Here is a 27,839-nt window from a genome sequence, read left to right as displayed (position 1 = left end):
CTGTCTTTTTTTTAATCCCTTACGAACGTACAGCTCGCCACGGCAATCTCATTGTTTTTTTCTCTAAAGAGAAACGGGGAGAGAATTATTTTGACAATTTGCAAAAAATTCAAGTGCGGTTCCCCAAAGCATTAATGCCAGGCTGACTGTCACAGGTAGAGCAGTCTAATATGACTAGCATTAAACTTTCCAATTGCCAAGCATGCAGTTATAACTTAATTATGCATCTTAACTCCACTCACTTAATTTAAGGCAGGCCAAATTAATGGAGTTCCACTGCTGTGAATATGCACACCGAATTCATTCATCATAATTCACAGATCCCTACTTTCTGATTGTGTGAAAAACCCTTAAGGTGATAAGGTCAGTGATAGGAGTACAATTAGGCCATTCGGCCCATCAAGTCTACTCCGCCATTCAATGATGACTGATTTATTTATCTCTCCCTCCTAACCTCATTCTCCTGCCCTTTCCCCATAACCTCTGACACCTGTACTAATCAATAATCTATCTATCTCTGCATTAAAAATATCCACTGACTTGGCCTCCACAGCCTTCTGCGGCAAAGATTTCCACAGATTCACCACCCTCTGACATTTGGCAGAAATTCTCCTCGCCTCCTTCCTAAAACAACGTCCTTTAATTGTGAGGCTAGTCCCAGACTCTCCCACTAGTGGAAATTTTAGCTTTACGTCTGTGGATCTGTCTAAGTGTAAATAGTCCTCGGAGCTAGTGGTGGCCATTGTGCTTGTATTGGCTATATTGGGATTATCTTGGCTCATGCCTGATGTTTCAGGCAGGCACCACTTTACATTCTGTTAGACAGTGGACGGCTGACAAATGCTGGCTCAGCATTAATATAGCTACTAGCAGGCTAAAATTTAAACTTAAAAAAAAACAGTGCTGGAGTAACCCAGTGGGGCATCTCTGGAGTACATGGAGAGGTGACATTTTGAGTCGGGACCCATCCTCAGACTTAGCCTTCTCCTTTTGTTAAAATTACAGCAATCATTTTACCTTAATTGTACTGCACTGGTACCAGTGTGCATTAAGTCAAGTCAAGTCAAGTCACATTTATTTATATAGCACATTTAAAAAACAACTCTCGTTGGCCAAAGTGCTTTACATTTGTTATAAGAATAGCATAACAAAACAAGCTGCATACATGTAGCCCTCACTCAGAGGATGTCAGGAAAGGCTTGGGAGTATAGATAAGTCTTTAGTCTTGACTTAAAGGAGTTGATGGAGGGGGCAGTTCTGATGGGAAAGGGGATGCTGTTCCACAGTCTAGGGGCTGCAACCGCAAAGGCGCGGTCGCCCCTGAGCTTATGCCTAGACCGTGGGATATTCAGCAACCCCAAGTCGGCCGATCTGAGGGGCCTGGAGGTGGAGTGGTGGGTGTGAAGACTTTTTATGTAGGTGGGGGCAAGCCCATTGAGGGCTTTGTAGACATGGAGGAGAATCTTGAAGTTTATACGGAACCGCACAGGGAGCCAGTGGAGAGAGGCCAGGATCGGGGTGATGTGGTCCCTTTTTCGGGTGCCCGTCAGGAGTCTCGCTGCGGCGTTTTGGACCAGTTGCAGGCGGGACAGGGAAGATTGGCTGATGCCAGTGTAAAGGGAGTTGCAGTAATCTAGGCGGGAGGAGATGAATGTGTGGATGATCTTTTCCAGGTCATCAAACTGGAGGATTTTTTTTTATTTTAGCTATCGTCCGAAGCTGAAAGAAGCTAGCTTTTACCACAGCATTGACTTGTTTGTCAAATTTCAGTACTGAGTCAAATATCACGCCAAGGTTTTTGACGTGAGGTTTGAGTAGTGGGGTAAGGCTTCCAAGGCTGCCTGCTATCATTTTGATTGAGTCCGAGGGGCCGAGAAGGATGACCTCAGACTTACTCTCGTTTAGTTGGAGGAAGTTCTGGGCCATCCAACACTTTATATCCTCGAGGCAGTGGGTAAGGTTAAACAGATTTGATTGGTTTTTGGGCTTCAGGGTGAGATAGAGTTGGGTATCGTCTGCTTAGCAATGGAAGGAAATGCCGTTCCTTTCAATGACTCGGTCTAAGGGGAGCATATACAGGGAGAAGAGAATGGGGCCAAGGATGGAACCTTGTGGAACCCCACAGCAGAGGCTAGCTGGGGAGGAGAATGAGTTGCCTATGTTAGTCGAGAAGCTCCTACCTTTGAGGTAGGAGTTGAACCAGCTCAGGGCAGTGCCATCAATACCAGCCCCGTACCGGAGACGGTCAATTAGGATGGTGTGGTCGACAGTGTCAAATGCTGCGCTGAGGTCAAGAAGGAGCGGGATTGCACAGTCACTGGAATCAACGGCGAGCAGTTGGTCATTGTGTACCTTCAACAAGCAGACTCTGTGCTGTGGTGAGCCCTGAAACCTGATTGGAAAGTTTCCAGGATAGTGTTTTGTTGCATAGAGCATTTGGAGCATAGAGCAAACCACAGATCACTATCTAAATGTGTACGAAAGGAACTGCAAATGCAGGTTTAATACCGAAGATAGACACAAAATGCTACAGTAACTCAACGGGACAGGCAGCATCTCTGGAGAGAAGGAATAGGTGACGTTTCGGGTCGTGAAGGGTCTCGACCTGAAATGTCAACCATTCCTTCTCTCCAGAGATGCTGTCTGTACCGCTGAGTTACTCCAGCTTTTTGTGTCTATCTTCGGGTTACTGTCTAATCCACGATACCCATGATATTCCGTGAGATTAAAATTGGCAGGGACGATGTGAATGCAAAATTAGCTCACGGGCAGAAGGCAGATTGATGTCCCTAGGAACTCCAGATGCTGGTTTACAAGAAAAGACACAAAGGGACAGAATATCTCAGCGGGTAAAGCAACAACTCTGGAGAACATGGATGGGCAATGTTTGGGCCAGGACCATTCTCCGGACTGATTGTGGTAGGTATGGGGGGGGAGGCAGAAAGCTGGAAGAGTGGTGGGGCAGGGCAAAGTCTGGCAAATTACAGGTGTACAGAGCTGAGGACTTTTTGACTGGTAGATGATTGGACAAAAGCCAGAGATTAAAAGACAAAAGGTGATGAGATAAGGAGATGAGGGGAGATGCAGTGCGAAATGTGAAGCTAGAGGAAGAAATATAGGTGGAAGAGGACAGGAGGTAAGGGAAAGGGAGAAATGGGTGTGCATCCATCTGGGGCAAGGGCAAGAAAAGGGGAAGAAAGACAGAGTGTAATGATAGTTTGTCAGAGTGAAGATCTGGTTTTCCCAATGATATCCAGGATTTGTGTTTTTGGACAGATACAGCACTTCTGAAATATAAGTTTCATTCATTTTCTTTTGGAAGGTGAACATAATTTAGTGCCCATTTCTACTTTACCTTGCAGATGGGATGGTAAGCTGCCATCTTGAACCATAGTCGTTCTTGTAGTGTGTAGGCATTCCCTTAATGTTGTTGGGAAGGGAGTTCCAGGATTTGGGGTCAGTGATGTTAAAGAAACATCCGTATTGGGTATTGGGTGAGAGGACCCAGCAATAGGTGGTGTTACCACGGGCAAGTTGGCCTTCTCAATAGGGCCTATTCTTTGACTATATTCTTCAGAGATAAAGCCCTTCAGCCCGCCAAGTCCATGCCGACCAACAATCATCCCGTACACTAGAACTATCCTACACCCCAGGGACAATTTACAATTTTACCAAAGCCAATTAACCTGTACATCTTTTGAATGTGAGAGGAACCCAGGCAAATCCCACGTGGTCTTGGGGAGAACATATAAACTCCATACAGAGAGGACCCAGAGGCTGGATCGAACCCGGGTCTCTAGTGCTGTAAGGCAGCAACACTACCGCTGTACCACTTTGCCTCCCCGTACGTTACGGAGTACTTATAGTGGAACTACTTATAAAGTTCCCAGAATACTCAAATCGCAGTAACTTGGAAAATAATGTCAAGGATTGCTACGGACTTCTGAAACACCCAAACAGACTAATGGTGGAGAATTAATCAGCAAACTCTTTCAAAGAGCTGGGGCAAATAAAGCTGAAGAGGCTTCATTTTGTTTGTTCACAGTGTGTGGGACATAGATGTAACTACCACAACCCACTTTCAAAAAACAAATTCATAAATGGGGGCGGCACAGTGGTAGAGTTGCTGCCTTCTGGTGCCAGGGACCCAGAGTCGATCCTGACTACGGGTGCCGTCTACAAACAGTTTGTACATTCTCCCCATGACCGCATGGGTTTTCTACGGCTACCCCAGTTTCCTCCCACACTCCAAAGGCGTACAGGTTTGTTGGCTTCAGAAAAATTGTAAATTGTCCCTAGTGTGTAGGACAGTGGCAATGTATGAAGTACAATACAATACAATACAATTTATTTGTCACTTGAACCTCATAGAGGCTCGTGAAATGTTGTTTCTGCAGTCATACATACAAGAAAAAAAAGACCCAAGACACAACACAATTTACACAGACATCCATCACAGCGCATCTCCTCCTCGCTGTAATGGAAGGCAAAAAACTTATCTCTCCCCTGCACTTCCCTCTCCCCCCGATGTCAGAGTCAAAGTCAGAGCCCAAGTCAGAGCCCCCGGCGGGCGACAACAATTGTCCCGCGGCCATTAACGCCGCGCCGGGTGGTGCAAGGCCACGCTCCGGGTCTTGTTGTTGGAGCCCCGGGCGGGCGCTAGCAAAGTCCCGCAGCCGTTGAAGCCACGCCGGGCGATGATATCAGGCCCCGCTCCAGGTCATCCTCAACCCCGCTACTCGGGCGGGTGAAGTCGCCGTTGCCGAAGCCCCGAAAAGCGGTCTCCCAGCGGGGACCCGCGGGTTCCCGGTGTTACTGTCTACCAGACCTGCGGTTGGAGCCTCCGAATCCCCGGGGTCGGGTCGCAGCAGCACGCCACCACCGCTCCACCCGCTTCGGACTCGGCCAGCTCCACGATGGTGAGTAGGTCCGCAGCTCCGTGACTGGAGACCCAATTCCTGCTGGAGGCCGCTCCACGGTGCTAGGCCCCAACGACAACGGAGACCCGACAGGGAAAGGTCGGGTTCTCCGTGCAGGGGAAAGATTTTAAAAGTTTCCCCCCCCACCCCCCGCCCCACACATACACACACACACACACACACATACCCCATCAAAAAAATTAAAACTACATTAAAACGGGACAAAAAAATAACAAAAAAACAGACAGACTGCAGAGGCCGCTGCGACGTGAGTCGCGCCACCCACCGGATCAAGTGATTGCTTGTCAGCGCGGACTTGGTGGGTCAAAGCGTCTGTTTCCGCGTAGTTTCTCTATCAACCTTCTGCTGCTGTTCTTGTGGTGAAGGGGCTTCCACAACGTTGAATTTCTGGAGCGAAAAATGAATTGCTAAAGAAATGTCCCCACCTGAAACATCATCCAAAGTCTAGGACCAGACAACTTGTCCTCAGGGCAGCGCAGTGACGCAGCTGGCAGAGCTGCTGCCTCATGCCTCACAGTGCCAGGAACTCGGGTTCGATCCTGACCTCGGGTGCTGTCTGTGTGGAGTTTGCACGTTCTCCCTGTGACCTCCGGGTGCTCTGTTTTCCACCCACAATCCAAAGACATGCAGGTTTGCAGGTTAATTGTCCCTGTGTGTATTGACCCTTGTGTGTATGAAGTGGATGAGAAACTGGGATAACTTAGATCTAGTGTGAGCGTTGGTCGGCACGGACTCAGTGGGCCGAATGGCCTGCTTCCAGGCTGGATCTTTCAATTCATTGATTCCCTCCACAGAAGCTGCCAATTCCGCTGAATTCCTCCAGCACTTTGCAATTTGCTTTGCTTCCGGCATCTGCAGTTGAATTGAATTCCAGAATTTAATGACAGAACTAATGACAAAGAAGGAACAGAGGTTCCAAGTCAGGGTGCTTTACAGCCTAAATGAGACTCTGGAGGTGGTCCCAGATGACGTACTTGATGACCTGCCAGATGACCTCTGCTTGACCTTCCTGCTGGTAGTTGTGGATTTAGGGGGTGGCCACACCAACGTGCTACAGTGCATCTTGTCCACTGAACTAGGTTGCAGCACTGCAGAATTCAGAGTTTCACACGTCTATGAATTCAGCAGCACCGCGTCCCAGTTCAGTGAAGCCCAGTTGCCGTTATTCTTCCCTCCACCGACTGGAATAAAATCCACTTCCACCTCCTCTAACCAGCACTGTGGGCGCCACGGTGGCGCAGCAGTAGAGATCCTGCCTCAAATCGCCGGGGACCAGGGTTCGATCGTGACCTTGGGTACTGTCTGTGCAGAGTTTGCACGTTCTCCCTCTAACTATTTGGATTTCCACGGGGTGCTTCGGTTTCCTCTCATGTCCCAAGGACGCGCAGGTTGTACAGGGTCTTGGTGAGACCACACCTGGAGTACTGCGTACAGTTTTGGTCTCCAAATCTGAGGAAGGACATTATTGCCATAGAGGGAGTGCAGAGAAGGTTCACCAGACTGATTCCTGGGATGTCAGGACTGTCTTATGAAGAAAGACTGGATAGACTTCGTTTATACTCTCTAGAATTTAGGAGTTTGAGAGGGGATCTTATAGAAACTTACAAGATTCTTAAGGGGTTGGACAGGCTAGATGCAAGAAGATTGATCCCGATGTTGGGGAAGTCCAGGACAAGGGGTCACAATTTAAGGATAAGGGGGAAATCCTTTAAAACCGAGATGAGAATAACTTTTTTCACACAGAGAGTGGTGAATCTCTGGAACTCTCTGCCACAGAGGGTAGTCGAGGCCAGTTCATTGGCTATATTTAAGAGGGAGTTAGATGTGGCCCTTGTGGCTAAGGGGATCAGGGGGTATGGAGAGAAGGCAGGTACGGGATACTAAGTTGGATGATCAGCCATGATCATATTGAATGGCGGTGCAGGCTCGAAGGGCCGAATGGCCTACTCCTGCACCTTATTTCTATGTTTCTATGTTTCTATGTTTGTAGGTAATTGGCCTCTGTAAAGCGCCCCACATGTGAAAGGAGTGAATGAGAAAGTGGGATGACATAGAACTAGTGTGAACGGGTGATCGATGGTCAGCGTGGACTCGGTGGGCGTAAAGGTCCACTTTCCGTGCTATGCTCCTTAACTAAACCGAGTTCAAGCCGACCCCATATATTATCCCCATACACTAACTAGCACTATACAACATATGAGGGACAATTTACAATTTTACCAAGCCAATTAACTGACAAACCTGTACTTCTTTGGAGTGTGGGAGGATACACGAGCACCCGGCGAAAACCCACACAGTCACAGGGAGACGGTACAAACTCCATACTGACAGCACCCATAGTCAGGATCGAACCCAGGACCCTGGCGTCGTAAGGCAGCATCTCTACCGCTGCACCACTGTGCCGTCCTGTGCACTCGAATGAATCACTGGTTAGATGACGTCAAAACTGAAAACTCAATGTGCACTCATCACCTCCGCTGCTTGGTGTGTGCATAGAACCTTGCTCAGCTTGAGCCGGACTCTCGGAGTGAGAGAGTAAGTGGAAGCTCGGTGTCCTGGTTGCTGCAAGTGGTGCAACAAGAGGTGTGGATGCCATCTACAGGGCTGAATCCTCAACTGAAATTCAGCTTCCTTTTATCAGCAGAGTGTAACGTACACTCAACACTATTCTGCACATGGGACAATTTACATTGATACCAAGCCAATTAACCTACAAACCTGTACGTCTTTGGAGTGTGGGAAGAAATCTCTGAGACCTTGGAGAAAACCCACGCAAGTCACGGGGAGAACACACAAACTCTGTGCAGACAGCACCCGTAGTCGGGATTGAACCCAGGTCTCTGACGCTGTAAGGCAGCAACTCTACTGCTGCGCCACCGTGTTTTCCAGTGTTGAGAATCCTGAATTCTGAGAATTCTGGTGTTGATGTTCCGTATTCATCCCATCTATTCCCAATTTTGATGCTACTTGTTGCACCAGTGTGCTGCTCTGCAAACTAAAAGAGATAAGGTAATTAACTGTAAACTTTTGCTGAGTGGCTCGCTTGAGCTTATGGCCAACCTCAACACGCTTTTAAAAAACAATTTTCTTCTGCTGTTTCCTCTTACAGGTCTAAACATGAAGGATGCCCAGGTTGTTGCCCTATCAACAGGGACAAAATGTATAAACGGAGAATACATTAGTAACCAGGGTCTAGCCCTAAATGATTGCCATGCTGAAATTATTGTACGGAGATCTTTAGTTCGTTTCCTTTACTCTCAGCTGGACCTACATTTAAGGTAAACAAAGAAAAAAATCATTCTCCTCATTCTTCATCTTAACCCTTCACCCTACCATTAAATTCAAAATTATGCCGCAGCCTCTTCAAGGCTCCACAATTATAATCTTCTCTCTGCATTCACAAACAAGGCCATCTATTGTTTGGATGAACTACGGTCAAAGTATATTGATCCCACCTAATCCCAATTTTGGATAGGTTTTAAATGTAAACTTAAAGTAATGTTGAGGAATGAGTTCAAGTAATATGATGCACTTCAAATACAAAGTATGATTTTGCTTTCTGTGCTAATTTAGGCAGTAAATTGACAACGTACATCGAGCACCCTTATATTCAATTGGCATAGATGATGAAACAAACTAGTAAATAAGTATTTTGAAGATTTGTTTGCTATTTCACTCCATATGGCCTGTGGTTGCGATCGGGGTATTTCCCCCAAAACGCTGAAACGACCCTGCAGTAGGAGCGGCACGGTGGCGGTAGGGTTGCTGCTTTCCAGCGCTTGCAGCGCCGACGACTCAGGTTCGATCCCGCTACGGGTGCTGTCTGTAGGTAGTTTGTACGTTCTCCCCGTGACCTGTGTGGGTTTTCTCCAAGATCTTTGGTTTCCTCCCACCCTCCAAAGACGTACAGGGTTGTATGTTAATTTGCTTGGTATAAGTGTAAAATGTTCCAAGTGTGTGTAGGATAGTGTTAGAGTGCGGAGATCGCTGGTTTGTGCGGATTCGATGGGTGGAAGGGCTTGTTTCTGCGCTGTATCTCTAAACTAAACTAAACCCTCATCTCACCACTCCCTCCCTCTCCTTCATCCCCAAAAAGGCAGTCACTGTGAACAGCTCTCATGTAGTCAAGGAGCCTTTCAACCTCAGTTTATAAATTTCACATCAGAGTAAGAATTATCTGAACATAAGCAAAAATCTAGCTCGAAGCAAACCCTTTTATTAAACCAGAACAGGATTCTGATAGGTTGAGGTGAGGGGTGGTAGAAGTTTCTTTCACCCTGCACCATGTCCCTGCATTGTGACTTTATTAAATAAGGCAGTACTAGCATACCGAATACCACCATGACCAACCCAAATGACAACTGATTTAAGAGAATCAGTCTGCAGTAGGTTCTCGACCCGAAACGTCGCCCATTCCTTCTCTCCAGAGATGCTGCCTATCCCGCTGAGTTACTCCAGCATTTTGTGTCTCTCATTGATTTAAGAGAAGGTTTGCCTCTGATTTACATCATACCAGGAAGGAAGTATCCTTAAGCTGCATATTTTAGGCTGCATATATTTTGTGCTGGAAGGGCCATCAAACCAAGAAAACTAAAAGCATCAAGACAGGAAACTCAAATCCTGTGGATTCCTTTAGACACTGCCTGCTTGGCAACAGGACTAGACATAGGATACAAAGGTGGACTTTGGAATTTTTATGGGATAATTAATTCTGATTTGTAGGATTTCTTTGTAGTCCCACTGAATCAGTCCACTGGGCTGGTGCCTGTCAGACTGGGATCTATTGAAATACACATCTAATCCCTTTATTTTAAGTATCCATGTGGTCTTGCCTACGTGTATATCTAATGCCAAGGAATCAGAAATGCTATTTCAATGCCTGAATGAAGTGTAATCTAGAGGCTGCCAGTAAAATAGATTGATCGAATTAGACGACATGGAAATCCTCCAAAGGCAGAATTAAATGTTGAAATTTCCAAACCACATCCACTTTATTCTCATACAGACCACATTCCAAAACTTTGTGCCGTATTCTATGTTTTAAATATGCCCCTTGTCTCATTACATGCAAGTCTAATATCAATGTAGCGAGGTGCTTGTTCATTTAATGATTCAGACCTAAATATATGAAGTCTACAAAAGTTATTTATTTGTGTTGTCACACGAGTTTAAACATTGATTTTGCCCAGGTTGTATCCCAGGGAACCCGGTAGTTTGTGATCTATATTAACAACTTGGATGGAGGAGGTACGATTATTAGGTTTGAAGACAACATTGGAAGTGTTGAGGATAGTGAGCAAGTTTGTATGAGACCCCAGCAGGATATAGATGGTACTAAAAGCTGGTGCAGGGTGTTATCAGATGAATTTAACGAGACAATGCACTTTGAGATGTTAAATAGGGGTAGGACAGACACAGTACTTATCGAAGCTATGAGGAAAGGCACAAAAAGCTGGGGTAACTCAGCGGGTCAGGCAGCATCTCTGGAGAGAAGGAATAGGTGATGCATATTGATTTCTCTCATTTCAGGTAGCCCCGGCATGCCCTCTCTCTCTATCCCTCCCCCACCAAAGTCGCACTGGCTTCACATTTTCACCCTACAAACAGCTAACAATGGCCTGATTCCTTTATCATCGTTACTTTTTTGCATATCTTTCATTCATTGTTCTTTATCTCTCCACATCACCGTCCATATCTCTCGTTTCCCTTATCCCTAACCAGTCTGAAGAAGGGTCTCGAACTGGAATGTCACCATCCCTTCTCTCCAGAGATGCTGCCTGTCCCACTGTGTTACTCCAGCTTTTTGTGCCTATCTTCAGAACATCACCCATCCCTTCTCTCCAGAGATGCTGCCTGACCTGCTGAGTTATTTCAGCTTTTTGTGCCTATCTTCAGTGTAAAACCAGGATCTGCTGTTATTTCCTTCCCACACCTGTTGAAGCTCTGTGGAATGTGGATGAACCGAGGGACCAAGGAAGGAGTTCGGAGACAGAGGGGCATATTGGACAGGATGGAGGAAATTGGGGGGGAAGGGATAGTGAGGAGTCTTCTTCTTGCGTTTGAGGCAGCAGAACTTATGTAACGCCCACATCAACGCCCAGGCCAGTTAGCATTCAGTTGCAGCAGGGTGATGCCATCCGGTTCGACATCCGTAGGTGCCCGCCCTAAGAAGGGCGCATGCTCCGGGTTGGCGCCAAGCCGCGGCGACCAAGGTTGCATTAGGGCTGCAAGCTGCGGCGACTGAGGTTGCATTATTCCTGCCGCTGTAGCTCTGGCGGTTGTCTTTCGCCTGACTGAGGTCAGTTGACAGGGCTCACCACGGGGAGGTCGACAACATGAGCCCCAAGGTGAGGGGTGACTTAGTGGGCAAATTAAGGGGGGAATAATGAGGGGATTGGGTAGATGAAGGGAGGTGAAACTGAGAAGGTGATTATACAGCGCAGCATTGGATAATGGGGCCCAACATGCTTACAAGTGGCTCATTTGGGTCCTGTACCACAAGCAAGCGACTGGGCCATTTGCTCAGACAAAAAGCAGCAACTAGCACCCAGGTGCCGAGATATTCTTATCAGTGTCAATCGTCGGCAAAGGGACTGATTTGTAAATCAATATGCACCTGTCAGTGAAAATAAGTACAAATCACAGCTGGGATCCGTTAATTCGCACACGCTTCCTGACATGCTGCAAAGCTAGTTCTTGCTTTAAGTTTGAATGAACCAAAAAAAAGGTCAGAATTCTCCAACTTTAAATTCATTCCTGTCAACATCAGTGGTGCCTGCAGCATATGATGATGTTACCACTTCCACGAAAAGTGACAGATCATAGGACAGTGCAGCACAGGAACACAAGAGATAGACTATCGATTGACATCTATTTTAAACCTGCTGACTCCCACAGCTATCTGGACCACACTTCTTCCCACCCCGCCTCCTCTACTCCCAATTCCTCCATCTACGCCTCGATATCCCGCAGCTCCACTCTTGCTCCCCCTTCCCCCCCAGTTGCAACAGCGTAAGAGACCCCCTAGTCCTCACCTTTTACCCCATCAGCCATCGCATATACTGTTGCATATAATCCTCCAGCATTTTTGCCACCTCCAACGGGATCCCACCACGAGTCACATCTTCCCATCGCCACCCCTTTCTGCTTTCCGCAGTGACCGTTCCCTCTGCAACTCTCTGGTTAACTTGTCCATTCCCACCCAAACCACCCCCACCCCCGGTACTTTCCCTTGCAACCACAGGAAATGCAACACCTGTCCCTATACCTCCCCCCTCGACCCCGTCCAGGGACCCCAACCATGTTTTCAGGTGAGGCAGAGGTTCACTTGCACCTCCTCCAACCTCACCTACTGTAGCCACTGTTCCAGGTGTGGACTCCTGTAGACCAAGCGCAGGCTCGGCGATTGTTTCGCTGAACACCTCCGCTCAGTCTATCTAAACCTACCTGTTCTCCCGTTTGCCAAGCACTTTAACTCCCCCTCCTATTCCCACACTGACCTTTCTGTCCTGGGCCTCCTCCACTGTCAGAGTGAGGCCCAGCACACATTGGAGGAAACAGCACCTCATATTTTGTTTCAGCAGCTTACACCCCAGCGGTATGAATATTGTCTTCTCTAACCTCAAGTAACCCATGCTTTACCTCTCTCTCTCCAACCCTCCCTTTTCCTAATTCTCCAACCAGTCTGACAGTCCCCCTAATTACATTATATTTCTGTTTGTTTTGTTTTCACGTTCTGCTAGCTAACAATGATCAATTCTACAATTTCATCTCTGACGTCTCGTTTTCACACCTTACGCTTCCTTACATCTATGTCTCCCTCTCCTCTGACTCTCAGTCTGAAGAAGGGTCTCGACCTGAAACGGCCCCCGTTCCTTCTAACCAGAGATGCTGCCTGTCTCGCTGAGTTACTCCAGCTTTTTTGTAAACCAGAATTTGCAATTCCTTGTGTCTCCACTGTTCTGTCTCTTCGCTGAAGCCTACTACCATGATGCTACCATGATAGACTTCATTGCTCTATTTTAATTCATGAAAGATTCAACAATCTATGACTCAATTCTCCTTTTAGCAAGTTTTTTCCATTGTGCACTAACTGATTTATTTTAAAGAAATAGATCATAAATTCTCTGTCCTAATTTAGTTTAGTTTAGTTGTAGATGCAAAATGCTGCAGTAACTCAGCGGGACAGGCAGCATCTCTGGATAAAAGGAATGGCTGACATTTTGGGTTGAGGCCCTTCTTCAGACCTGAAATGTCACCCGTTCCTTCTATCCAGAGACGCTGCCTGTCCCGCTGACTTACTCCAGCATTTTATGTCTATCTTCAGTGTAAACCAGCATCTGCAGTTCCCTCCTACACATTTAGTTTAGTTTAGTTTAGTTTAGTTCAGAGATACTGCGTGGAAACAGGTCCTTCGGACCACTGACCATGCCGACCAATGATCACCCGTGCAATATTTCTATGGGACAATTTACAGAAGCCAATTAAGTGGAGTATTGCGTACTGGAGTATTGCGTACAGTTTTGGTCTCCAAATCTGAGGAAGGACATTATTGCCATAGAGGGAGTGCAGAGAAGGTTCACCAGACTGATTCCTGGGATTTCAGGACTGTCTTATGAAGAAAGACTGGATAGACTTGGTTTATACTCTCTAGAATTTAGGAGATTGAGAGGGGATCTTATAGAAACTTACAAAATTCTTAAGGGGTTGGACAGGCTAGATGCAGGAAGATTGTTCCCGATGTTGGGGAAGTCCAGGACAAGGGGTCACAGCTTAAGGATAAGGGGGAAATCCTTTAAAACCGAGATGAGAAGAACTTTTTTCACACCAAGTGGTGAATCTCTGGAACTCTCTGCCACAGAGGGTAGTTGAGGCCAGTTCCTTGGCTATATTTAAGAGGGAGTTAGATGTGGCCCTTGTGGCTAAGGGGATCAGGGGGTATGGAGAGAAGGCAGGTACGGGATACTGAGTTGGATGATCAGCCATGATCATATTGAATGGCGGTGCAGGCTCGAAGGGCCGAATGGCCTACTCCTGCACCTAATTTCTATGTTTCTATGTTTCTAAGTGAAATGTGGGAGGAAACCGGAACACCCGGAGAAAAACCACAAGGTCACAGGGAGAACATACAAACTCCATACAGACAGAACCCATAGTCAGGATCCAACCTGGCACTGACTGCAAGGTGGCAGCTCTACCACCGTGCCATCAAATTCTTCATTCATTTCTCAGGATGAGGGTATCGCTGGCAATAAATGCTGCATTTATTGCCCACCCCTAATTACATTTTAAAATGTTGTTGGTCAGCTGCCTTCATGAGTCCTTCTAGTGAAAGTTGTCTCACACCTTGGTGGGAGAGGGAGTACCAGCATTATCTGGGACTGATCGGATTCCTCGTAGATCAATTATCATTGCATGTGTTCTGCTTTGGTGACAAGCTGTGCCTACAAATCAGTAAACGAGCGATGGAATAATTCAGACATGGAGAAAAGGAAATTCAGCGCAATCATGGTTGAAGGATAGATAGGATTGAATAAGAGTGAGCGCAAGAAAGATTTGTTCCAACAGTGGCACAGCAGGTAGAGCCACATCCTCACCGCGACTCGGGTTTGATCCTGACTTTGGGTGCTGTCTGTGTGGAGTTTGCACGTTCTCCCTGTGACTGCGTGTGTTTTCTCCGGGTGCTCCCGTTTCCTCCCACATCCCAAAGCTGTGCGGGTTTGCAGTTTAATTGGCCGCTGTAAACTGCCCCTAGTGCGTCGTGAGTGGATGAGAAAGTGGGATCACGTAGAACTAGTGTGAACGGGTGATCCATGGGCAGCGTGAACTTGGTGGGCCGAAGGGCCCATTTCCGTGCTGTGTGCTAAACTGAACTAAACTAATAACGGGAGTTCTGATGAGGAGATGATGAAAATGCGTGGAAATGAAACCATTTCACTCAATGCTACATTTTTCTATGATACAATTAAGTGCAGGGTGGCCTCTAACACCTTTTAGTTAACAGTGCAAGGACCTGCAATTGGGTTTTCCCAGGCCTGCTCCTGTAGGATGGAAATTGGTGTGTGGGTTCAGCTGACCTCTATTGGGAGGTGAGGGGATGCATTGGAAATCACAAACAGCATCAAATGACTTTTTTCTTCCCGCATCTGAGTGAACGACGCGAAACGTTCTGTGGATAAGCAGGTTGCCGTGGCAACCTCTCCGAGGCTCAGAACAGCAATTTTCCAGCTTCCACTTTCTCAGAAATGTGCATTTAATTTCACAATCAGAGACATACTCGTTTGCACATCAACAATTTCTGGGGCAAATATTTACTGTGGCAGGCATCCTTGAAGACCTGCAAACTTCAAATTGGAGCAAATAGGGACTTTCACCAAGATAAGACACATTTATTTTCAGTAAACTGAGATTAATGCATGGAATCAAAGTATTGAATAGTCTGTAAATACTGCATTCCTTCCTTAACCGGTCTGTCAATGGCAAAAGCTTTTTTAGAATAAATTGCCCCTTAATCGCATGTTCCACAGTGGATGAAAGAAATCGCCTTTTTCTGCAATAAGCAAATAGTTGGAGAATAAATGATTTACAATTCTATTACTATTTATATGCAGCCAATTAAGGCATATTTCATGGTAAGATCACTATTGGGCATAAAAAGATTTGGAAGTAATTTTAGTGCTGTCAATAATTGAACAGATTGAAAAGGGTAGGTGGCAATTCTAACGTAGAGGGACTGAATGGAAGTATATATATGGACCAACTTAGAACATCTGCTGCTAAAGGTAAAGGCCAAAGCTTTACCTTTCCAACTAGTCTCTCCGGTTTGCAGCTTCATCCAGTTGATATGGCCAGTGATTCAATCCACAAACGCCTATACAGTGGGGCCAATCTATAAGCAGGAATACATTCACGCAAGCCAAATTCCCTTCTATTGACTCCATCTACACTTCACGCTGCCTCGGCAAGGCCACCAGCATTATCAAGGATTATTCTCACCCCGGACAATTTAAAAGACATTCGGGCAGGTACATGGATAGGAAAGGTTTAGAGGGATCTGGGCCAAAGGGCCTCGACTACCCAAGAACTGTTTTACTGTTCTTTTTACAATCCATGTTCTCGGGATACCTAAATCCAAATTTTATTAATTATTTATGTTATGACATCGGTTGGAAGCTGCATACTAAATCTCGTTGCGCTTATGTGCAATGACAATAAAATATATTATTATTATTATTATATTAAGAAGGCTTAGGAAGTTTGGTATGTCCCCAACAACTCTCAGCAACTTCTACAGATGCGCCGTAGAATGCATTTTATCGGGATGCATCACAGCATTGTTTAGGAATAGCTCCATCCAGGGCCGCAAGAAATTGCAGCAAATTGTGAACGCAGCCCAGACCATCACACAAACCAACCTCCCTGCCATTGACGCCATTTATACCTCACGCTGCCTCGGCAAGGCCAGCAGCATAATCAAGGATGCGTCACACCCTGGCCACTCCCTCTTCTTCCCTCTCCCATCAGGCAAAAGGTGTGGCAGTATGAAAACACACACCTCCAGACTCAGGGACAGCTGTTATCAGGCAACTGAACCATCCTACCACAACTAGAGAGCAGTCCTGAACTACTATCTATCGCATTGGAGACTATCTTTAATCAGACTTTACTGACTATCATGCGTTATTCCTGTTATTCCCCTTCCACAGCCAGTGCAGTACAAAGCAGATGATCTACTTTTCACGCCGAACTTCCCAGATGAAGTTTAGCCTGAAGCTTCCTGGATCATTCCCAGCAGCTGAACTATGCCACAGGTTATGGTTTGCAGCACACTGCAGCAGCAATTGCAATTTGATGGATATTCTCCATTCAAGGAGTGAAGTATCTGAAAATACTCCATACTTTCAGTGCTCAGAGCATAGAGTTGTGCAACAAGGAAGCAGGCCCCCTTTGGCCCAATACATCCACAACAACGTTTTTGGTATTTCATTGGTATTTCTTAGTGCCGTATTATTTACTGTATACATAGATTGTGACCTCCCAACATGAATCACCTTGCACTTGTTTACATCTGCAAGTGCTCTGTCCAACTTTCCATCTAATCTATATCTTGCTCCAGCCTTTAAATAACCCCACTATCCATAATACCAGCATCTTTCATGTCACCCATAAACTTACTGATTGTACCTCCTGCGTTTGCATCTCAGATTATGAAATTCATTCCGTTGATGTCAATAGTATTGAATTTTGCTGCACTGTTATGTATCACATTTAGCACTCCTGACCAGTTAGAAACCTTGAGCCATCTGAATTCTTGAGGTATTTTCAGGATAATGTTCTGCAGCAAAATGTCTCCAAAGCAGCAAGGAGGCGAGACACGTGACATTACAAGAGTGCAATGGGATCCTGATCCCATTGGGCAGAGGAATGGCAGATGAGTTTAAATTCCGATAAATGTTGAGTATTGTATTTTGGTCAGACAAACTAGGGCAGGACTAGCACGGCAAATGGCAGGGCCAAGGGAAGTGTTGTTGAACACAGAGACATTGAGCTATAGCTACACAATGCATGGAAGGTGATGCCACAGGTGGACAGGATGGTGACGAAAGAGTGTAGCAGAACAGAGACCTGAGGATGCAGGTAAAGGGCCTGTCCCACTTGGCAATTTTTTCGGCGACTGCCGGCATCATTGACTGACGTATCAGGTCACCGAAAAATACGCGGCATGATGACGTAAGACGCGCGGTGTTTTTTCAAGTGTCGAAACATTTTTTTGTTCGAAATGTTCAAAATCTTTTGGCGACATTGATATGATGCCACAGTCGCCGAAAAAATCGCCAAGTGGGACAGGCCCTTAAATAGTTCCATGTAAGTGTGACACAGTTAGGCAGGGTGTTAACGAAGGTATCTGGCAACATGCCTTCATTAGTCAGTAGTGTTGAGTATAGCATTTGGGATGTCATGTTGCTGCTGTTCAAGATGTTGGTGGGGCCACTTTTGGGGCCCTGGATGCAGTTCTGGTCACCCTGCAATATGAAGGATGGCACTAACTGAAAAAAGTGCAGAAAAGATGTATGAGAATGTGACCTGTCCACTTTATCTATGTCCCTCATGACTTTAAAAATCTCCATAAGCGATGAAAGAACATGAGCGGACGACACAAAGCTGGGTGGCAGTGTGAGCTGCGAGGAGGATGCTATGAGGCTGTAGGGTGTATTGGATAGGTTGGGTGAGTGGGCAGATGCATGGCAGATGCTGTATAATGTGGATAAATGTGAGGCTATCCACTTTGGTAGCAAGAACAAGAAGGAAGATTATTATCTGAATGGTGTAGGAAGGAACTGCAGTTGCTGGTTCAATGGAATCAAGGGATATGGGGAAAAAGCAGGAACAGGGTACTGATTCTGGATGATCAGCCATGATCATATTGAATGGCGGTGCTGACTCGAAGGGCCGAATGGCCTACTCCTGCACTGACCTTCTATGTGGTGAAAAATGGTACAAAAAAAAGAAAAGGGAGGATGTTGACCATACTGGATGGTCTGAGTTATAAGGAGAAGCTGGATAGGTTAGGACAGCCAAATCATTGACCATACAATGCTTTGGGACATACTGAGATTTTAAAAGGCGCTATGTAAATGCATCATCTTCCACCACATGCCTTGCTGCAGCTGCTGCGGTGCCATTGGCATTAAAAAGCCTTTTTGATCTGATCAGAAAATTCTGCCGTCCTAATTCTACCTTCCCAGCTCAATAGTTAATAAAAGCCTGACAGTTCCAGAGATTTGAGCTGACAACTTGCAGAGATACGTTCACATGGTAATGGCATTTACGCTGAACTTTACCTCACACCTTTTCCTCATGTCAACAGCAACCCCGTTATCAAACCAGGCTTTGAAGATGCAATATATTGCAGCAGCTTTGTTTGCAGAGCTGGGGGTGGGGTGGACTGATGTATTATGTCTTGGCAATCTGTTGTTCAAATAAAGCCCTGCTTCCAAGTCACTGATTTCCCCTGCAGGCACTCCACTGAATTAGAGCACAGCATGCAAGCTGGAAAGCCCACTGCTCAACTGAAGGGGCGTAGTTGGATGTACCCAATTTCTATCACATAGTGACTAACAGTGCTGTTAAGTTGCATTGCGCTGCGCTTGCAGCTCTCAGCCACATTCCATGCATCTTCCAAGGTGGGGGGGAGGGGGGGTTAAAGAGCTGGAGGCAAGAATCCGATCTCGATCAAAAACGTCACCCATTCCTTCTCTCCAGAGAAGCTGCCTGTCCCGCTAAGTTACTCCTGCTTTTTGTTTCTGTCTTCAGTTTAAACCTGCATCTGCAGTTCCTTCTTACACAAAGACCAGTATGAATCAGGGCCGACAACAAATGACGCCAGGCAGGGTGGTGCCCTGGTAGCCCCATTGTTGGGTAGGGAAGACACGATCTCAAGAGGGATACCATTGGCGAACTGTGGAACTGTTTTAAACGACTCGAGTACAGGAGGGGGACAAGGGTGGAGGGGAGGTCTAAATCTTTCTCCAAACTCAACCACACAGTACATATTAAACCTGCAAATATGCTATTTTGCGACAATCCAGAAGAAGTTCACTGGACTAATTCCTGGGATGAAATGGTATTCCAATCACAAAAGAGAGCTGTGTATTCATTGGATTTCAGTTAAATAAGAAATGATTTTATTGAAATATATTTAATTCTAAGGTGGTATGACTGGGTAGATATTGAAATGTTACCACTAATGAGAATGAGGAGATATGTGACAAATAAACTTGACTTGACATGACTTGACTTGATATAGTTACACTGTGTGTGAATTGTTTTTCTCACAGTGGGTGGGGACGATTGTGGAGGCTATATCACTGGAGGTATACAAAGAGGTAGATACGTTTTTGAAATATCAGGGAATTAAGGGCTATGGGGAACTGGCACAGAAAAGAGATTGAGGCCTGGGGCAGATCTTATTGAATGGCAGGGTGGGTTGGAGGTGCCTGGTTGCTTATTCCTGCTCCTCCTTTTCTTTCCTTCTTATGTCACATGCCAGAGATATTAAGCAAGTTATCCTGATCTGGATAAAGTGCTGAGCAAGACCAGAACTGCTGGGCTTGAGTGGATGGACCTGACCAGATCCTACACGGTGGATCAGAATGTACTTGCAACCCAACCTGACCCAAAGCCGACACATAAAGTTGGGTTCCATCAGGCCCAAGTCCATCAGCCTGACTCTGCATCCAAACTTGAGCTCCATCTCAGTCCAGAAAAGCGACATACATAGGGTGGCACAGCGGTAGAGTTGCTGCTTTACAGTGCCCGGGGACCCTAGTTCGATCCTAACTATGGGTGTTGTCTGAATGGAGTTTGTACATTCTTCCGGAGATAGACAAAAGTGCTGGAGAAACTCAGCGGGTGCGGCAGCATCTATGGAGCGAAGGAAATAGGCGACGTTTCGGACCGCAACCCTTCTTCAGACTACCTTCGATTTTCCAGTATCTGCAGCTCCTTCTTGAACATTATACATTCTCCCTGTGACTACATGGGTTTTCTCGTTTCCTCTGATTTCCTCCCACATTCCAAAGATGTACAGGTTTGTGGATTAATTGGCTTCAGTAAAATTGTAAAATTGTCCCTAATGTGTAGGATAGTAATAATGTACGAGGGCCACTGGTCAGCGAGGACTTGGTGGGCCGAAGGGCCTGTTTCTGCGCTGTATCTCTAAACTAAATTTCGATAAGGACAAGTTGGTTTAAATCATTAGCGCAAATTATAGACTTTACATTATAGTCATGCTTTGATAGAAGCAGCACCTCAGTACAATGAAGTACCATTCACCGACCATTTTTTCACACAAAGTGTAGTTGATATCTAAAATGAGCTGCTAGAGGAGGTGGTGGAGACAGGAAAAGTAACATTTAAGAGGCATCTGGACAGGTATTTGAATGAGCAAGTTTAAAAAAATAGAAATAAATAAATGTTTTGTGGCAACGAAAGTCATGAGAGGAGGAGAGAATGAAAGGGGGATTCTACAATAGTATGGAAGACAGCAGAGATTAAACAGGGCGTCGAGCAAGGTCGAAGGAGAAGCTATGGTGGCACAATTGATTGTTTACTAAACTGATAAGCCAGAGGCGGAAACAAAGAACTGCAGAGGATGGTTTACAAAAAAAGACACAAAAGTGCTGGAGTAACTCAGCGGCTCGGGCAGCAACCCTGGAGAACATGGATAGGTGCCGTTTTGGTTGGACCCTTCTTCAGACATTCAGCTTCTGAAGAACTTAAGCCGCAACTAGGGTTCTGAAATTTGGACAACAAGAATGGATGATAAACACCAGAATCCTGGGGGTGGAAAAGCACAAATTAATTGGGATAATGGGAAGACTAAATGGAAATAGCATGATTATTGTCTGAAGTTATTGGACCCAATGTCAAACCTGGAAGGTTGAAGCATGTGTTATCACTGAGGCCGCTAAGTAGGTCCTGTTTTTTATAATTACCATTACAATGACCAAGGCTTTGCTGTCCTGCAGAAAAAGCCTTTGTTGATTGTCAGCAAGAAAATGTTAAGGCTTCCTTTTTTATGTTATATGCATTGGGATGGACACTGACTTTACAAGCGGTAGCAATGATCAAGCTCATCATAGTGTTTTGAATAGTGTCAGCTTTGTTAATGCTGTGTTCCCACACAGAACATGCTCCCACATCTTAATATATTCATCATCTTTAATGGACACTTGTCATAGAACCAGAAAGGCTAGGTTAGCAAGTTGGACAAGCTTTAAGTGTTCAAGAAGGAACTGCAGATGCTGGAAGATCGAAGGTACACAAAAATGCTGGAGAAACTCAGCGGGTGCAGCAGCATCTATGGAGCGAAGGAAATAGGTGACGTTTCGGCCCGAAACGTCGCCTATTTCCTTCGTTCCGTAGATGCTGCTGTACCCGCTGAGTTTCTCCGGCATTTATGTGTACCTTTGGACAAGCTTTAAGTTTAGGGTAAACAGAAAATGCTGGAGAGACTCAGCCGGCGAGGCAGCATCTATGGAGAGAAGGAATTGGCGATGTTTCGGGTCGAGACCCTTCTTCAGACTGAAGCGTTTTTTGTTTACCTTCGATTTTTCCAGCATCTGCAGTTCTTTCTTTCGCCTAAAGTTTAGTTCAGATACAAAATGCTGGAGTAACTCAGCGGGACAGTCAGCATCTCTGGAGAGAAGGAATAGGTGACGTTTTGGGTCAAGACCCTTCACCAGACCAGTTTGGTTGTGTTCAGTTTATTGTCACGTGCACCAAGGTGCAGTGAAAAGCTTTTGTTGCGTGCTAACCTGTCAGTGGAAAGACTGTACTTGATCACAGTCGAGCCGTCCACAGTGTACAGATACAGGATAAAGGGAATAACATTTAGTGCAAGATAAAGTCCAGTAAACTCTGATTGAAGATAGTCCAAGGGTCTTTAATGAGGTAGATAGCAGCTCAAGGCCTCTCTCCAATTGTTGATAGGATGGTTCAGTTGCCTGGGAAGAAACTGTTCCTGGAACTGGAGTTGTGTGTTATCACACTTCTGTACCTCTTGCCTGATGGGAGAGGGGTACCTTTGCCAGCATGGACGAGTTGGGCCGAAGGGTCTGTTTGATTGCTGTATTACTCTATGAATTTGTGACTTTACGACAGGGATCCATTGATAAATAGATGATGAATATATAAGATCCAGCTGAGGGAGTACAGATGCAGCAAAGCTGACACTATCGAAAACACCACAGTATGCTTGATCATTGCTGATACCTGTGAAGTTAATATTTGTCCCCCTGCACGTAGCAAGCTTAACATTTTCTTGATGACAATCAACAAAGGCTTTTCCAGCCTGTCCAAATGTCTTTTAAACGTTATTGTACCAGTTCCAGCCATTTTCATCAGCCATTAGCTCGTTCCATAAACGCACCACCCATTGTGTGAAGAAGTTGCCTCTCAGGTCCCTTGTAAATCTTCTCTCTCTCACCTATGCCTTTTAGTGTTTGATTCCCCTACCTTCAAATAAAGACTCTTCTGTTTAAACCAGCATCTGCAGTTCCTTCCCACACACGCTGTCTATCTATTATCTATTCCACTCATGATGTTATCACTTCTACAAGGTAATCTCTCATCCTCCTGCACTCCAGAGAATAATGTCCTAATCCGCCCTAACCTCTCCCAATAACTCAAGGCTCTGAGTGCTGACAATATTCTGATAAATCTTCTTTGTCCTCTTCCAGTTGTCCACTGTCAGAGTGTGGCTCAGCACAAATTGGAGGAACAGCACCTCATATTTTGCTTGGGCAGCTTACAACCCAGTGGTATGAACATTGACTTCTCTTTCAAGTAACCCTCTCTCTCCATCCATCGCCCTTCCCAGTTCTCCCACCAGTCTTACTATCTCCGACTACATTTTACCTCTGTTTGCTTTGCTGTTACCTTCTCCCAGCTAACAATGATCTATTCAACATTTTCCTTGATCTCCATTCAATTTGACCTATTTTCACACCTTGCACTTCCTTATCTATGTGTCTCACTTTCCCCTGACATCAGTCTTAAGAAGGGACTAGACACGAAATGTCACCCATTCCTTCTCTCCAGAGATGCTGCCTATCCTACTGAATTACACCAGCATTTTGTGTCTATCTTCGCTTTAAACCAGCATCTGCAGTTCCTTCCCACACCTCCTATTTTAATGTAATCTATAAATGGTGGAGAGATTTTGGCTGAGTATGAGTTGAGCCAGCATTCACATCAACAGTTTTGTAAAGTGTACGGTTGTGAATGGAAAATTGGAAATGCTGCAGCTTTGAAAAGATCACCATCACAGGTACTCAGGTGTAACTATCAAACCTGTTCACACTGTGCCATTCATAGCTTTTACAGCTCATCGCTAGTCATGTACTCCTTTTCATTCTCAAAAATTTAAACATTATTTCTTTTACAACATAAACCATCACGTAAACCTCTTCTTACTGACTATTGCGACAGCTCACTTAAATATGTACAATTTATGAAGCATAGCCTCACCTTCCTTACTGTATATGCTGAATATTAAAGCAATACCAATATCAATGATATATAACACACCTTAAAGTTAACAATCTACTCTTAAGCTGCAAGGCAGCATTATAGACAGTGGGTAGTTTTCTGTATACTCCTCGGAGTAAATATTCATCTTTAGTACTCCCAATACAGACTTACACACAGGCATTTCTCTGCCTGAAGTACTAAAAATGAAAATCTATCCTCATTTCCCTGATAATTGGAAAACATTGGACCATATGCTCAGAGCCAAAGCAATTGTGTACTGTTACAAAAATAAATAAAATAAGCAACTGTGATCAGCTAACAGCATCATACTTAAACCTGATTAGTACATTCAGAGTCCAATGTAATACATTTTTTTTTGTGATTCTTCATCCGTTTCCAGGGTTCAATGAGATTTCTTACCATTGAGGCTTCCTTATATTGAAGTCTGGTTCCAAAATGCTTGTTACATAGAAGTGTGGTTGATTTACTGTAAGTATTGAGCTAAAGTATTCAACAAAATAGAGAGAGTACAGAGGAGATTTACTAGAATGTTGCCTGGGTTTCAACAACTAAGTTACAGAGATAGGTTGAATAAGTTAGGCCTTTATTCTCTGGAGCGCAGAAGGTTAAGGGGGGACTTGATAGAGGTCTTTAAAATGATGAGAGGGATAGACAGAGTTGATGTGGACAAGCTTTTCCCTTTGAGAATAGGGAAGATTCAAACAAGAGGACATGACTTCAGAATAAGGGACAGAAGTTTAGGGGTAACATGAGGGGGAACTTCTTTACTCAGAGAGTGGTAGCGGTGTGGAATGAGCTTCCAGTGGAAGTGGTGGAGGCAGGTTCGTTGGTATCATTTAAAAATAAATTGGATAGGCATATGGATGAGAAGGGAATGGAGGGTTATGGTATGAGTGCAGGCAGGTGGGACTAAGGGAAAAAACGTTGTTCGGCACGGACTTGTAGGGCCGAGATGGCCTGTTTCCGTGCTGTAATTGTTATATGGTTATATGGTAACAAGATGAGAAGCAATTTTTCTGATCTATCCGTCTGTTTATAGATCTACCTTTGTGTGTGGGCATCGCTGGGATTTATTCCCTGCCCTCTTTATCCTTTGCGAAAGTGGTTCAAGCAGGTACAGACAACATTTAAAATACATTTAGTTTAGTTTAGTTTAGTTTAGTTTAGAGATACAGCGCGGAAACAGGCCCTGAGGCACACAGAGTCGGCACCGGCCAGCGATACCCGCACATTAACACCATCCTACACACATGGGACAATTTATAATTTACAGAAGCCAAATTAATCAACAAACCTGTATGTCTTTGGAGAGTGGGAGGAAACTCAAGCACCCTGGGGAAACGCGGTTACGGGGAGAACGTACAAACACCGTACAGGTAGCACCCGTTGTTAGGATCGTGCCTGGGTCTGTGGCGCTGTAAGGCGGCAACTCTATCGCAGCGCCACCGTGCAGCGCCACCGTGCCGTGCCACATGGACATGTGGACAGGTACATGAATAGGAAACATTTGGCTAGTTCTTAGGTCTGGATTTGCTATTGTCGCGTGTATTGAGGTACAGTGAGAAGCCTTGTCCTGCATGCTAACCAAACAGGTCAAATATACTACGCTGGGCCAAATGGGAGCAAATGCAATTAATTTAGATGAGCATCGTTGGTATGAATGAGTTGGGCCGAAGGGCCAGATTCCATACTGTACTATTCTATGACTATATGATGTCACCTTCTTAACTTATTTTGACAATTCCAAAACAAAACCAGATTTCATAGAAACATAGAAACATAGAAATTAGGTGCAGAAGTAGGCCATTCGGCCCTTTGAGCCTGCACCGCCATTCAATATGATCATGGCTGATCATCCAACTCAGTATCCCGTACCTGCCTTCTCTCCATACCCCCTGATCCCCTTAGCCACAAGGGCCACATCTAACTCCCTCTTTTCCGGGGATTTCAGAGATTTCTGTTGTATGTTTTGCCATTTCTTTCATCTCGCTGTCTTTTTTCCCTCTTATTCTAAATCTGCACTTTTTCCACCGTCTCTTTTTTTCTCTCTTGCCTCTTAAAATTTGTTTGACTCCATTACTCACCATTTTCTTCTCTGCCAATTCCTCTGCTTCTCTTTCTACCATTGATCAAGAAGATAAGCCAGTAATATTATAGACAATAGACATTGAAACATCGCGGATGTAACATCAACATACATGATCACTGCAATATCATTTCATCATTCCAGCAATGACTTAATGTGGCTGATACAATATAACCAAAACGTTCTGCTCTTCTTATGAGCAGCAAATATGGATATCTTGTTTGCAGATCTGGCCCACCATTTTGTTTTGAATAGGGAGTATCACTGAGTGATTAGAAACATAGAAACATAGAAAATAGGTGCAGGAGTAGGCCATTCAGCCCTTCGAGCCAGCACCGCCATTTAACATGATCATGGCTGATCATCCAGAATCAGGACCCTGGTCCAGCTTTCTCCCCATAGCACTTGATTCCATTAGTCCTAAGAGCTATATCTGACTCTCACTTGAAAACATCCAGTGAATTGGCCTCCACTGCCTTCTGTGACAGAAAATTCCACAGATTCACAACTCTCTGGGTGAAAAAGGATTTCCACATCTCAGTCCTAAATGGCCTACCCCTTATTCTTAAACTGTGACCTCGGGTTCTGGACTCCCCCAACATGGGGAACACTTTTCCTGCATCTAGCCTGTCCAATCCCTTCAGAATTTTATATGTTTCTATAAGATCCCTCTCATCCTTCTAAACTCCTTCTGATTAAACTAATCAAAGCTTGAAATTAACATTTCCATTGTGTTTAGATTCTAATCTTCTTGCACCATAGATGTGCATAAAATCCTTCTAGAAAGCAATCAGTAATGATCAATGTTTCAGGAAAAATGGTACTTCCATATCAGATGATATATGATTGGTGTCTCTTGGACTGAGATATTGAGTTGAATACATTTGAATTGAATAAATGTTATTAGCCAAATATGTATAGATACAAGGAATTTGCCTTGGTGCTTTGCCAGCAAGTAACAGTGGACATTTAAAAATAAAACATTATAATTTAAACATGTGAAGACTGAAATAAAATACCAGAGCTAAAGCAAGCTACAGACTTTTGGCTGTTGAGTAGAGCTACTGCTCGTGGAAAAAAGCAGTTTTTATGTCTGGCTGTGGCTGTCCGGAGTCGCCTTCCAGAGGGAAGTGATTCAAAGAGTTTGTGGCCTGGGTGAGAGGGATCAGAGATGATCTTGCCCGCCCGCTTCCTGGCCCTTGCAGTGTACAGTTCATCAATGGAGGGAAGGTTGCAGCCAATAACCTTTTCTGCTGATCGGACGATTCACTGTAGCCTCCAGGTGTTGTGCTTGGTGGCTGAGCCAAGCCAGACCATGATGGAGAAGGTGAGGACAGACTCTACGATGACCGTATAGAATTGGACCATCATTGCCTGTGGCACATTGTGCTTCCTCAGCTGCCGCAGGAAGTACATCCTCTATTGTGCCTTTTTGACTGTGGAGTCGATGGTAGCCCCCCAATTAAGGTCCTTGGAGATGATGGTTCCCAGGAACTTAAAAGACTCCACAGATGTGACTGTAGTTAACCTGAAGCAATCGAGTCACACAGTTCCCGGGCAAAGCCTATAACAATTGAACACGTTTTATGGTTATCTCAATCACGAGCTGGCTGTGCAATCAAATTGGTATTCAACCATAAGACAAAAATTCTAACACTTCAAAAGTTGACAGGAAAGTGCCATGGGATGAATATTTTGTGGATGAGAAAAGTACAATTTCAATGTAAGCTATTTCCTCAGAATGAGCCCACACAAAA

The 27,839-nt window shown here is 45.1% G+C and overlaps 1 protein-coding gene across 1 annotated transcript in view; it reads left to right on the top strand.

Moving 5' to 3' along the window:
• Positions 1–27,839, top strand: part of adarb2 (adenosine deaminase RNA specific B2 (inactive)) — a 321,765-nt gene that overhangs the window by 203,444 nt on the left and 90,482 nt on the right. Inside the window, exon 5 of the mRNA XM_055649994.1 lies at positions 8,050–8,218. Coding sequence (XP_055505969.1) covers positions 8,050–8,218 — 169 coding nt within the window. The remainder of the gene's footprint in view (positions 1–8,049; positions 8,219–27,839) is intronic.

Source organism: Leucoraja erinacea, chromosome 2 (assembly GCF_028641065.1).
Source record: "Leucoraja erinacea ecotype New England chromosome 2, Leri_hhj_1, whole genome shotgun sequence".
In the NCBI taxonomy this organism is placed as follows: domain Eukaryota; kingdom Metazoa; phylum Chordata; class Chondrichthyes; order Rajiformes; family Rajidae; genus Leucoraja; species Leucoraja erinaceus.
This window is presented reverse-complemented; position numbering and strand designations above follow the sequence as displayed.